At 38.1% G+C, this 14,261-nt stretch overlaps 1 protein-coding gene and 1 pseudogene across 1 annotated transcript; one reads left to right on the top strand and one right to left on the bottom strand.

Moving 5' to 3' along the window:
- Positions 1 to 5,164: 5,164 nt before the first annotated feature.
- Positions 5,165 to 7,002, bottom strand: LOC135596516 (cytochrome P450 709B2-like; annotated as a pseudogene).
- A 4,517-nt stretch (positions 7,003 to 11,519) lies between these two features.
- On the top strand, positions 11,520 to 12,659 carry LOC135596515 (transcription factor MYB30-like). Its single transcript, XM_065088564.1, has 3 exons — positions 11,520 to 11,733; positions 11,822 to 11,951; positions 12,039 to 12,659. Exons 1-3 carry the CDS (start codon positions 11,601 to 11,603, stop codon positions 12,475 to 12,477), a joined length of 702 nt encoding a protein of 233 aa, XP_064944636.1. The 5' UTR covers positions 11,520 to 11,600; the 3' UTR covers positions 12,478 to 12,659.
- The last annotated feature ends 1,602 nt before the right edge of the window (positions 12,660 to 14,261 follow it).

Here is a 14,261-nt window from a genome sequence, read left to right as displayed (position 1 = left end):
ATTCCCAATTTTCTCTCCCTATCCTGTTTTACTACGTCATTATCGTTCCGATGACATACCCATCATCTCCGTACTCCTACCAACAAAGCAAATCGATCGTCAAAAATACGAATCAGAGCTACGGAATTCGGAACTTCCCTGATTTCCCAACCAATTCTGTATCGGCGTACACAAAATACATGCATCCATACAGCCAAAGGGGGTAAGCGGATATGAAATACATGCAAGCATACAGCCAAAGGGGGGTAAGCGGATGAGGACGGGAGACGCTCGGGCTTTACGCGCGACCCCTGGTGGCGCCCCCACCGCGCGTGGGCCTCGGCCGGCTGCGCCACTACGCTTTGCTAGCGGTCCCCTCCCCCCCCCGCGACGATGGCTGTCCGCCCGACGTCGCCGCCGTCCTCACCAGCCAACCCGTTCTCCTCCTCTCATTTATTTCGCGCATGGCGACTGGGAATCTTATCGTACGAGGGCGCACGTGGTGGGGTGGCCTCATCCGATTCCTCACGAATCTCCATGCACGGCTGTGATTATCATTGTCATCAGTATTACTCATCAAGTAAACTCGAAGGGTTACAACCAAATCGATTCGTTCCAACTCAATAAATAATATGATGGGAGGCGATCATCTTGTCCATTGCATTATTCCTAACCATCATTACAGTAGCTCCGAATGAGTACGGGGCTTACAAGAGGACAACGAGGTGATAATAGAGGACGACTGTCACTTACTTGATAACGATGCATTAGTCCTAACCCAGCTGTTTGCTAGCTTTGCGTTAAAGAGCTCGACAAGCACAGTCTGCCAGTTATGGCCCTCCACATACTTGGCTAGAACGATTAGTACTCTCTACTTATAAGCGGTCATGATCTCTTTCACTTTGGACGTCGCTACCTCCATGTCATACACACCTACTTTCTCCGGTGGTGATACTTGTGAGAAACTTCACCACGCTTCCCCCTTTCTATTCGAATCTTTGGGCGTATTGGCTTGAGGGTGATTATAAAAATCATGATTATATTATTATTATATATAAAAAATTAATATAAAAAATTAAGTTTAAATAATAAATATATTAAACATACGATATATATTTTTCGATGCTAAAAGTTTTTATATGATTTGTAAACGCATCGTCGTTAGATCCGAATGCTACAGTGATATTGATTTACAAGAGAACTAAATTTATCTTTTTTTTTATTTCTATTTTTCATATGATCACTATAAACGATAAATTAGGGATTAAGAAACATAAAAAAGATCTAAATAACTAAGTCGTATTCTTTTATAAGTAAAAGTAGGGGGTCTAGGATGGTAATTATGAGAGTTCTTCTAATCAATATCATCTCTTAAGAAATCTTATTATAATCGAACTTTATCAATAAATCAGAATTCAATCATATTTATAATATATCTTACATCATTAGATAGAGTCATATAATCTAGCATTCTCTCACTTGAATCATTAAATTGATAAGGTATGAAAAAATTAAAATCAAAATAAATAAAATTAAAATTATTTTAAAATTATTTTACTTAATTAAAATTTTAAAAAAAATATTTTACATGTGCACATGAATTTTATAAAATAGGCCAATAAATCTAATAATCATAATACCATATTAAGTCTGACTATCCATACGAGTTACAACGATGGTATATCATCAATATCATATGTCGTAATACAACATTGTTAATCTATTTTAATATAGTCCAAAATGATTCCTATTACATATATTCTATAATTTACATCACATAAGCCTACTATCATATAATGCTTTGGCAACTGCGAATCAAATAAAGTTTAGGAGATATGAGTTACAAATAATATTTACTAATTTTTTCAATCTAATTTATGTCAAAATAATATATTAATAACCATAGTAATTATTAAATATTAATCAATATAAAGAAAAACTTTTATGATAATTATAATCATGATAAAATATAAATAATACCTTTATGCGAAAAATAAATATTATCATATAATTTTAAATATATATATATATATATATGAATAATTAAATAAATATCTAAGAATAATAATTAAAATTTTATTTATCACATGTAAAATTTTATCAATAATATCATGTGAGAAAATTATAGATGAAAAATCAGAATTTATAGTTTTTTAAATTTTGTATAAAACCTTTAGACTAGTCAACCCTAGTTAATTGGATAAGTTTAGAATTAGGCTACCTAAATTGGGCTCATAGATTTGGGCTAACCATTCATCTTATCAAAATTAAAATTGATTAAAGTTAGAAATTGAATAAAATTTATTTTTTTACAAATTTGATCAAAAACTTAATTGATTGAATCAAAATCCAATCAAGTAGTCAAAATATAATCATAATCAAGGCTGATCAAAAAAATTAATTAAAATAAATCATATTGGATAATTTTATAATTGAAAAATAAGTAAACAAATTAATTATTGAAGGGCAAAACTATAATTTTATTTGTGATATATAATAAAAATATCTGATTTCTAAAGTGTAAAATTATTAAAGTTGAATTTAAGGACACAAATTGAAATTATCTAATTTCTGAGGTATAAAAATACCTTTTTAAAACCCTAAGACCTCTCTCGCTATTGTTATTGCGTTCCACCTTGCCCGAGTCTCATCGGTGGTGCATTGACTATATGCTACTTGCGTGTCACCCGTGGTGACACGACTTGCGTGTTGATTGTGGCCATCACGACACCGCCCACAACCCATAATAAGGCAACCTATCTCTCCCTTAATCGACAACGTAGCTTTGCCACCCATGGTGAGGTCGTCGCTCATAGCTAGCTAGCGATATAACCCGTTAGTCACCACCGCCATTCCTTTTTTTCTCGCTATGTGACTGTTGGGAATCATGGCCTATGGCATCCAATTGATAATGTTAATGGCCAACAAATGCCATAGCGGTAGGTAATCATGTATATGGTTGTTATTGGCTGTTGTATCCTATGGTGCTTTCGTTGCATATGCAATCATTGCCCGTGGCTAGACTAGCAACCATCCGAGGCCATCACCCTCGATAATGCTATAATGATAGTAAATTATCAACAATAGTCTATCGATCATACACAAAGAACCTCACACCACCTGTAAGTAGGCAATATAATGTACTAGATAAAAAAGCAAATTGACAATACATACAAATCATTTAAGCATCGTAAATCAAAACCGAATAACACTTTTTTATAAGCAAATGGTGCTAACAAACTGATCTAAGTACAAGAATAGATCTAAAATACTTTATCGATCTAAGGTATTTGATTTGAAAGTATAGCTTTGATACCAATTGTAACTATAAAATTATGATTATGCTAAAAACTTTAATCCTAGAAACTAAAATTAAATAATAATAGGTCAAATATATAATGCGTACCTTTTGATGCTCAAAAAGTTTTATCTGATTTGTAAGCGTATTATCGTCGGATCCGAAAGTTACAACGATATCGATCGTAAAGATAAATTAGATTCATTTTTTTTTTCTATCCTTCGAAGGATCCCTACGAGCGATGTATTATGGACTATGGGAGACGAGAGAATATTTATAATTTCTACATAATTATTTTTTTTTAGAAGGTCTTATCGTTTTATAGGCGAGAGCAATTGGTCTACGATAGTAATTAAGAAAGTCCCTCCGATCAAAATCATCTATTAAAAATCTTATAATAATTAAATTTTTTTATTAATCCATAATCATAATCATAATCTAATTATATATATATTGCCTGACTATCATAAAGCACATGTATCAGTGGTAGATGATACTGATGTCTCATCACGTCTTACATCAGCGGCAAACTTATCGCTGATGAACAAGCTATTGTAAAGCAGTGCACAAACAAGGTTCTATATTCTTGGAACAGAACACTAGTTATGTTTTGGTTTATGATATAGGTAGCCGCTTCAATGATTTCCAAGGATTTACATAGCAATTATTGAAGTCCTTCGACTTCCCTCTCCCGAGATTTTTGTAACAATAGTTGCCTCCTGTACTTGATGCTGGGTTTATACTGCACACACTGTTTTCTTCCCCTATCCTCTTGTTATGATCCAATATCTAAATTATTTAAGATCTGTAGCAATCTCAACTGCTCTATTTTTGTCAGTACCATCATTATTATTTTATATTTCATGTCAATATAATATTAATATTCTATTGTTAAAAGAGAACTTAAAACACTTAATTGGTAATACTTTTACTTGTGCAAGTATTATCTCCAAAATAATTATAATTGACTTGTTATGTTTGAAAGTAACATGATCGATATCTCGTCTTCATACATACATACGATTGAGCCATTTAGTTATATGGGAGCCATTAAGTGACTTTTCTGTGTGAGTATCACATTCCAACACCGGTTTATGATAGTTTTAACTAGCATAATAAGCGGATACAATGGCTTAACGTAAGCAAAAAATGATTATGATTGATTCTTATGCTTTCATTACCGTATGAACTACATAATAGTTCTCCCATGCTCTCACTATAAAAGGGACCATATAGGTATGCCCAAAAGATGGAATAAATTTTGTCCGACTTGTCTCACCAAATACTGACGTAAGCATTAGAGAGTCATTATTGAGAATATCTTCAACATAGTTTTTATAAGATTCGAACGTCTAACTCAATGAGTTCCATCTTGATGCTGGCTAGAAAAAATCAAGTTAAGATTTTTTTACAGTGTTTTTCTAGCCAGCATCAAGATGGAACTCGTTGAGTTAGACGTTCGAATCTTATAAACACTATGTTGGAGATATTCTTAACAATGACTCTCTACTCTAACATAATTTTTTTTTTATCATTTACAAAGGATAAGCAGTAAAGATAAGATTTGAATCAAAAATTTTATAATAAATTATTAAAATATTTACTAATACAGTAAATACTTATACATAGAAAAACAGTATCTTCCCCAAATAAAATGCAACAGCTACCAAAAATGCAGAGGAGGATCTTCTATCTATTATCAAAATATCACAGTTCCTGAAAAGATATACGAAGGTATAGATAGGCTTTGAAAAGTGAGCATAAAATAGTAGTTCCACTAATGTCTCGACCTTTATCACCTTGTCGTCTCATGGATTTAAATATCATTCCTCGGAATTCAACATTCCGAAACCCGAACCTTAACGACACTGATGATGTGTTGTTCTCTCAGCTGGAGAAACATATCAGTGTCAGGCATGCAAGGGGGTGAAGACAATGGGAAGCCCATACTGGGGCTGCAGTGTCAACGACTCCACAGGTGCATGCACGTACTTGGGTGATAGAGAGAAGGAGAATCGCTGCAGAATCATGGCCATCACAGTCTTGGCTTCCAACATGGCGAAGTTCTGGCCGATGCATGCTCTTGGCCCGATCGAGAACGCGAGCAGCGCGTTAGGATGCGAGGCGGCCTTGGAGATCCCATTCTCGAATCTGAGCGGATTGAACTCGTTTGCATCCTCTCCCCAGATCTCCTTGCTACGGTGAATCATCAGTACAGGTATCATCACCGCAGTGTCTTTCGGTATGCTTATGTTTCCCAGGATCATGTCTTTTCCTGCCTTTCTCGACATCTGAACGACTGGCCCGTAGAGTCTTAGGGTTTCCAGGAGAACCATGGTGACCTGCAGCACGAGCCATGGCTGGTTCACTTCTGCTTCGACATAGGGGGGGGAGAGAGAGAGAGAGAGAGAGAGAGAGAGAGAGAGAGAATATGATCTTTACCAGTTTTAGGTGGTTCAGGACGTCCGCGTTTGGTGTTTGGGCGCCACATTCCTGCAACACCTCCTCCCTGAGCCGCTCTTGCCAGTCCTGGTTGGTGCTCAGCAAGAACATAGCCCAGGTTAGGAGATGGGAGGTGGTCTCGTGACCTGCGAAGAAGAAGGTCTTGCACTCATCAATGATCTCATCCATGCTCATGGTTTGGCCTCTCTGTTTCTGGCTGGCTTCCATCATCACACCTAGAAGATCATTTCCGAATCTCGAGTTGCTTGCCTCTAATCGTCCCCGTATGATGCGCACAAGCGTGTTCTTCACTCGTCTCTCTAGCTTCCATTTGTTTATATTCCTGCCAGTGGGAAGATAACTGCAGAAAGAGGACAGGCTCGGCGTCAGATTCTTGGTGATAGCTTAACCTCGAAATGAGGCAGGTCACCTGTGTCCAGGGATTTCGACGTCAAGAAGAGATGCTGCGGCGAGCATCTGGAGCTGCTTCTGTGCATAAAAGACTTCCTTTCCGTCCACGTAGCTGCTCCCGAATGCAGTATGAGAGATTATGTCTGCTGTCAGTTCTTGGAATTGTTTGGCCACCTCTATCTCTTCTCGCCCATCCGCTGCTTGCATTGCTAGATCATGCCAGCCTTGTAGCATCGATTTGGCGCAATCTGCCATCGTTCTTGTCAACAGCTACCAAGAAGATCCAAGACAACCATTCTTATCCAGGATGCATCATCTTCATCGATTCGGTGGAAGGGTTGCAGGAGACTCACCTTGAGCTTGTCCATCGTGAAAGCAGGGTTGACGACCCTTCGATGCCTCGCCCATTCCGATCCTTCTACCAGGACCAATCCCTTGCCCAACAGGGCCAAGATAGCGGAAGGAACATCCGACTTTGGGTAGAATCCAAACTTATTCGCAAGAACTTGCTTGACCATCTCCGGATCACTGATGAAGAGACTCGGCTTTGGTCCAAACCAGAACAAAAATACATCTCCTGTGGAAACAACAACAACAACATGTAATGTAGATAAAAAAAATTGAGTCTGTAATACAGGCATGTTAAAAGATAGAGAGAGGCTAAGCGGAGATTAAGACCATATTCTGATATCCATTTGCGGTACTGTGGCTGCACACGCAGCGTGATATCGTGACAGTGGTTTTCCAACACCAGCTGCATTGCTTCCCTTTGTATGCTTTTGATCTCCTCACTTGATCCGGACCAGAACTTGTAGGCAGGGCCTCCCACTCCTTGCTTCCTGAAAGCTGTCGTTATCGCATACGGCCTCCATGTCAGGTACACCAGCGCTCTCCAAACGATTGAGATGAACACCACCACCACAGCACAGAGTACCAGACCAAGATCATATTCCATCAAGAACAAGGACTTGAGAAGGAGGTGGAGAATCCACTCCTATTTATGCCACGAAAACATCGAGCAGCTAGCGCATCTACTTCTCTGATGATACCATCGATGATGGAAACGAAGAGGGTTGGTTGGCTTTTTCTTCATCGAGCACTGCAGTCTATTGGCTGCACGCTTGTGAATAGACGGCAAATGCACGCATGCATTTGGAACATACTGGCACTTGTAGAGTAAGAGAGAAACAGAGACAAAAGCATCCACCAGAAGGGTGACGAAACCAGCCATGGTGGAGGTTGTGCAGGGCCGGCCATCGTGCATCATCCAGCCTTGATAAGTTTGTCTAGATTGGAACGGCCTTTTAGGAGCAAACGAAAGCAGCCAATGAGAGTAGGAGTTGCTGTTAGGTGCTTCTGCAAGATTGGCTAATCTAAGCAACAAGCTTTAACTTCCACACAGGTCTACACTGTGACGTTTCTTTGTGGAGGCAATGTTGCTCGATGTTGTTGTCGTTTGGTGGTGGCTATGATGATGTTCATGAGAAAGAAAGAGTGTGATGAGAATGTTGTACATCGGAAACTCCAACGATTCCTTGGTTTTGTAACCCTTCAAAATGAAGCTTCAAACAAAACGAAAAAGCTATGTGAAATGTGATCTAAAATATACACACACATACAAACACACACACACACACATATGGGTTTGCGGGGCGCGAAGAGCACTACTTTCCTAACAATCTTCGTGCTCGCTTACCTGCTATGGATAGCAGTCGAAGACAAGGATGGCCCATGCTAAAAAATGGGCCCCGCCTGAAACCTCCTCCAATCTCCATTCACCGTGAAGGTAGCCGCTAATACAAGTCCGAGTCAACTTTAGATGAGGCCTGTAGTAGTTAGTCCATGTCGAAACAGCGCCTTCCTCCCCTTCCTCATCCTCAAGTTCGATCACCAGTGTTCTTTCCGGAGAGGAAAAGAACAGAAGAACATAACAAGCACTCCAAAGCTGTAATCACCACATCGCTGCATATTTCGATGACACGCTTCTTTCTAGTCTAAGGAAACAAAGCAGCAGCAACTGCTTAGAATTCAGTTCTCGTGATCAGCATTAATTGCTGCCCATTAGATGAATCGAGTTTTTAGCAACACTACAGCACGCAGTATTTTCGTGCTCGATCAAGATAACTTAATTGCATGAAACTTCCAAATCTAAAGATGCCAGTGATGTCTGAGTGGACCGAGACGATCTCGAGTGCCTGCAATTGGGACTTTTATCTGGATTGAGATCTCGCTAAAAGTGGTTTATTCTTCCTAGAGATCTAACTAATGACACCACCAATCTATTAGTCAAAGAAAAAAAAGAAGACATGGTGGTCAAAAAGGTTGGATTTCTCTTTGTCAAATGACAAAAATATGGACACAAAGTTGGTGTTTGTTCCGACAATGCTACATGTATCTCATTCAAGTGGCTCTTTAATCTGTTGTATAATGCGATCAGAGAGAGATACAGCTAATAGTTCACAGTGCCGTAAACAAGTTGGAGTTTGGCAACGTCTGCAACTTAGCTAAGACTTCCACCTTGCGATGTTTTCGTCTTCACCACCATCGAATGAATGAGGATGTGCCCTGCTTTTCCCAATAACAACAAAAGGAACAACTCAACATCGATGTGGAAGCTTTAGACTTGGGAGCAAAGTGCAGTCATCAGTCAACTCTCTCCATGCAACAAAAGAGAATACTTCAAATGCTGCTACCGAACAAAGTAAGCTCAGATTTCGGATATAGAGGGAATATAATAGCCGAGAAAGCTGCACAAGGAGAAATCCAACTCCAGGACAACAAATCATGCTCGAAATCGATCATCTACCTCACTCGGTGCTGGATAACTGTAACCAAGTGCCAAGTTCTTCATGTTGGTGGAGAGAAGCTGACCTGCATGCGGGGTGGACTAATGCTTTGTCCTTTGTTGGAGTCACCCACTTTTGATTCTACAAAGTTTTCGAAAGAGACGAGAGCCAATCCAATCAATGGGCACACATCCTTTGACCCTGGGGGAAACTAAAGCAATCTACAATCCCTGGATTTACGTGCAAATTAAGGCAGACAATTCTGAAAGATAGAGATCAGCAACAACACATTCCGACAACGTTAACTTCGAATACAAATATAACAAGTGATTAGGTATCGAGTACCAAACTGATAAGAACAACCCTTCCCACGTGAGATAAAAATGAGCTTTGGTAAGAACTAATAAGCCGATCAGTAAACTGTCGAAGGATAGGATAGGATCATAAGGAGGAGTATTTAAAAGAAAATATGTCCTCCTGGATTGAAAATTGGTCGTAAATTTCCTTCCGAATAGTTTATAATGTTAACCTTAAGATTCGTCAAAGGCTTATAAAATCTAAGATCACAAGCCTAATTCAAGAGGAAAGACAATAGTTGTGATACAATTATCAATAAGACGATATTGGATCACCTTGCCTAATATCCATGCTACTATTGAACTACAAATAGGACAGATAGGACCGAATCCAACCAAAGCACTTTAGGAAGAGAGATTCATTCGATCGAATGATAGGGGGTTCCCATCCATGGTACTACTAGTGGTTGCGCCTCCAAAAGAGTTATTTTGCAAAGCTTTAGTAGTAAAATCCAACCCCACCTCACACACCCACACTAGAAATAGACCACTAACAAATTCTCATGAGAAGCTAACTTAGAGGAAGTCTTCCGGGTGGTTACTAATCCATAAGCCCTATTTCAAAGAGATCGAAAGATCAACCTCAATATAGATTCTAATAAATTTATCCCTCTCGAAGGATAGAGAGAATCAGCCTTAAGTGATCTGCGAACTTATTAGAGAGAATCCATAGTGACAAATTAAGAAGCTCACATCTAATGAACCAAGGTTCTTCAATAAGGATCTTAATAGCATCTTCTTGAGAATAAAAAAAAAAAGAATCCCTTAGTCGTATCCATAATGGCCGGAGGACAAGAAACTTACCAAATCTTAGCCGTCATGGTCGGAGGCTCCGACAAGAAACATACCAAATCTTAGCCGTCATGGTCGGAATGACCTTCAAAGTTAGGAGATGCCTCAAAAATTGACCACCTAGACTAGACTAAACTATAATGGATTGAGCTTAGACATATCCACATTCAAAGCCGACATCGCTTTAATCTTCTCAAAGCGAGAAGCATCAAGGAATACACTTGAGATCTATTATCAAGCCACCAGCCAAGATTCTCGCCCAAGAAAGGAGAGGTGAGATGCCATCCTACACCACCATCTTAACGTAGATTGGCCTACAGCACCAAGGGGTTCCTTGGTCATCGACACTGGAAGAGAGATCCCTAGAATTTTGAATGACTAATATTAACATAGTAAGATCTCGAATGATCATTATAAGCCCGCAATCTTTCACCGATGAGGATGTGAAGAGAGTCAATATGTGCAGCCTTTCCCTTTCAAACAGAGATCAATTTGAGCTTTGGTCATTCAGATGAGGCAATTCCAAGCAGTGCTTCCAAGGCCAATCTCATAGAAGAAATGTCTGAATCTTTCTGCATGCTTCTGTTTCCCAACATTTAAGGTCAGAAAGAAACATTCGCTTAAGTAACACCACCAAGAACCCCTTTATTATATTACATCTCTTTGGCCTCATGCAAGCACCGATCACCTGAAGATTGAACTGTTCTGAGCTTAAACGTCCAAGTTAAACAAGCTGAGATCGATTACATGTAACAAGGTTTTAGCTGTGAAAGAAGATTCGGAAGCTCTGATAGCTAGCAACAAAGGGAGTGTAATGACTCATAATAGAATTGGATTTCTCTTCTCTTATACAACTTATTAATGACTGAGGAGCTGACAAAACCTTGTTTATAATATCCTAGTCATATATATCTTGAGGAAAGGGAATCATATAGCAATTTGACTAGTGAATTTTTTGCTAAGGTAATAATAAAAGGGGTGAATGAATTTTTGGAAGGGAGCGTTCCCCAATGATTTTGATTACTTTTGATGCTAAAGGTGATTGTTGTACTTGTGTTTTAAAATAATACAAATTTATTTTTAATTTTTGAAAAAAAAATAAAATAAATTAATTAAACAAGCTGTGGAAGAAGAAGAAGAAGAAGAAGAAGAAGAAGAAGAAGAAGAAGAAGAAGATGTCATACGAGAATCACCATTTATAGCTATATATCAAAGGAGAATCACCATTTACTGCTCTTGTTGACTTCTTCTCTTGCCCTCCTCAGACACTGTTCCTCATTGGTTCTTATGGACAATCTGACTTGGTCCATTTCATGAGATGGTATAACAAGAAAGAAAGAGATGCATAGCAATCGATATCTCTTTGATTCCTGGAAACTACGTGAAGTGACGGCACCTTGGACTGGTTATTCCACGTTGGTGCAAGTGGATGCCCGCCCTGATATATAGAGCTTGAGAGGCCTCGTGCACCGGAGGATATGCGAAGGGAAGGAAGAGAAGGAGAGAAGTAGAAGAGAGGAGCAAAACTGAGGCAAGATGGTGAGAGCTCCCTGCTGTCAGAAGGTGGGTCTGAAGAAGGGGCCGTGGAGTCCAGAAGAAGACCAGCTTCTAATGGATTACATCCAGAGACATGGCCACGCAAATTGGCGAGCTCTGCCCAAGCAAGCTGGTAATCAGTAAGGTTAATCATGTCGTGTTCTACCAGTTGGAAGAGGAATCAAATGCGTTTTTGAATGGCTTCCTGACTTATTCCTCAGGACTGTTGAGGTGCGGGAAGAGTTGCAGACTGAGATGGACGAACTACCTGAGACCAGACATCAAACGAGGCAACTTCACCGAAGAGGAAGAAGGCGCGATCATAGGCCTGCATAGGGAGCTCGGAAACAAGTATGGTCGAATCAAATCTTCCTTGAAATCAGGACTTTTTTCATGCATTTCGACATGAGAGCTTGTGATTCAACTTCTTGTCGGCAGGTGGTCTGCGATAGCTGCGAGGTTGCCAGGCCGAACTGACAACGAGATCAAGAACGTCTGGCACACCCACTTGAAGAAGAGAGCAAATCCGGAAGAAGCAACACAGGAATCAAAGAGAAAGATGAAGCGCAATGCCAAGGCCAGTTCTGAATCCGAACAAGAAGAGGACCTGCAACCGGCATCGCCGAAGGAAGAAGATGGCTTTTCGTCGGAAAAGGTTGAAGGCATCGATGAGAGCTTCTGGTTGGAAGCATTGTCGATTGACGAATTCGCAGCAATGGAAGCCCCTTGTGCAGCTGCGGCCAGCAACACTCTCAGTTTGTTCAGCTCAACCAACAGCTGTGACATGGAGTTCTGGTTAGATATCTTCGTCAGGGAAGCTGAGTTCTTAGAGAATTTGCCACCACAAATCAATCCTCCAGACATTCGAGTAGTCTAACATTTTTGTTTGCTTGTTGTTTGTATGCCAAAGATTGATTAAAGAGAGAGAGAGAGAGAGAGAGATTATTTGCAGAATGTCAATTCATTTCGCATCATCCTAGAGAAATCATCTACTAGATGAGCATTTAGAGAATAAATAAAGCATATGATCACTACTCTGTCGTCACTATGCACTATAATTCAAAGAACAAATTCATCATGAAATATGAAAGTGCTTAGCTTATTTTTATGATGAAGTTTGACATTGGGATGCTGATCAAAAGTGTCCTGCTTTTGACTAACATATGCACACCAACTCCGGACTTCATTCCCACATGCACAAAAGTAAATAAATATTTTCAAGATTTTAATACTCAAAGAATATTACTTGGAAATGAATAGTACAACTTGCTCCTCCTCCTTATTATTCAGATATGCAAATATTTGATGTTTATTTGGAACAATTTTACATCTTGTCTCATATGAGCAATAATTGAATGCTTCCAACTTTTCCAACTTTCAACAAAATGTGAACTCCAGCTTCGACAAAAACTAAAAAGAATACCCTTTTCCAGCCACCATGTGTGAATTCTTTAATTATTAATTTATTTTGGTCATTGTTGATAATGAGAATAGAAATCAAAAGTTGACCGATGTTTCCTTTCGTTGGTTTGTTTCTGGCTCTTTTTTTTTTTTTTTGTGTGTGTGCTTGAGATGAAAAAAAGAAAATGGTATCTCACACCTGATCTTCTTTTCTGAACATATCTCATAAATCAAAATGTGAAATGGCTACTTCTGATTTTAATGTTCCATTTTGTTGGACAGAAATCTATTTACCTTTCACCTTTGCTACTAATTACAATGTTTGACTAGGTAGAAAAGCATTAAGCATGTGTTTATTTCACCAAAAAAACTTTTCTTTGACTTCTGAATAGAGGTTTATGATATTATATTTGTTATCAACCTTATATTTTTCATAATAAGATAAAAATCATATATATATATATATATGTAAATAGTTTATAATTTAAGTGTGTACCAATGTACCGATCAAGCATCAATATAATATAAATAATTTTTAAAATACTAAAAATAAAATAATTAGATTAATATTTTTGAAGTTAAAAATAAATATGAATTTAGTATAATTTTAGTAAAAAATAATATAAATTAGGAAAGAATAGTGACACATATCTTTTTTTAGGCTTTGAGGATAACTTTATGGAATATTCTAAATCGTTCTTCCATTAATATTGAATTATCTACAAAGAAATAATTTAAATTATTATATTATTTTTAAAATAACTTAAACTTTAAGATTTAAATAAATTAAGTAATCAATCGACGAATATACTTGGTTCTACCACTAAAAAAAACAATGACACTTCACGGTAAGTTGATTAAGATCCTCGATCCTATGTATCTATATATCAATATAATATGTTTATCAAACTCAATCATAAAATTGATCCCATGACATAGTATACTGATACATCATACATCATTGGTACAACAATGTAGTGATGATCGTAGTATGATCATCAAGAACCATATTTGTTCGATATTATTCTTGAGGTAAGGATGAATGTGGTATGTACTAGTGTAGAGTATAGAGAACGTTAAAACTTCTACTTTTGTTATTGATTTGCTTCTCTATATCGTAAGATCGATCATTGTATTATTGCTCGAAAAGTATGACTAATTATCACCGTACTATTGTTGGCCATAAGATTATCTATAATATGACACTGTGAATACAATGAGCTTCACTTTTTGTCTACGTCGTGTAAGCTTTATTACATA

The sequence above is a fragment of the Musa acuminata genome, chromosome BXJ1-11 (genome assembly GCF_036884655.1).
Source record: "Musa acuminata AAA Group cultivar baxijiao chromosome BXJ1-11, Cavendish_Baxijiao_AAA, whole genome shotgun sequence".
NCBI lineage: Eukaryota > Viridiplantae > Streptophyta > Magnoliopsida > Zingiberales > Musaceae > Musa > Musa acuminata.
This window is presented reverse-complemented; position numbering and strand designations above follow the sequence as displayed.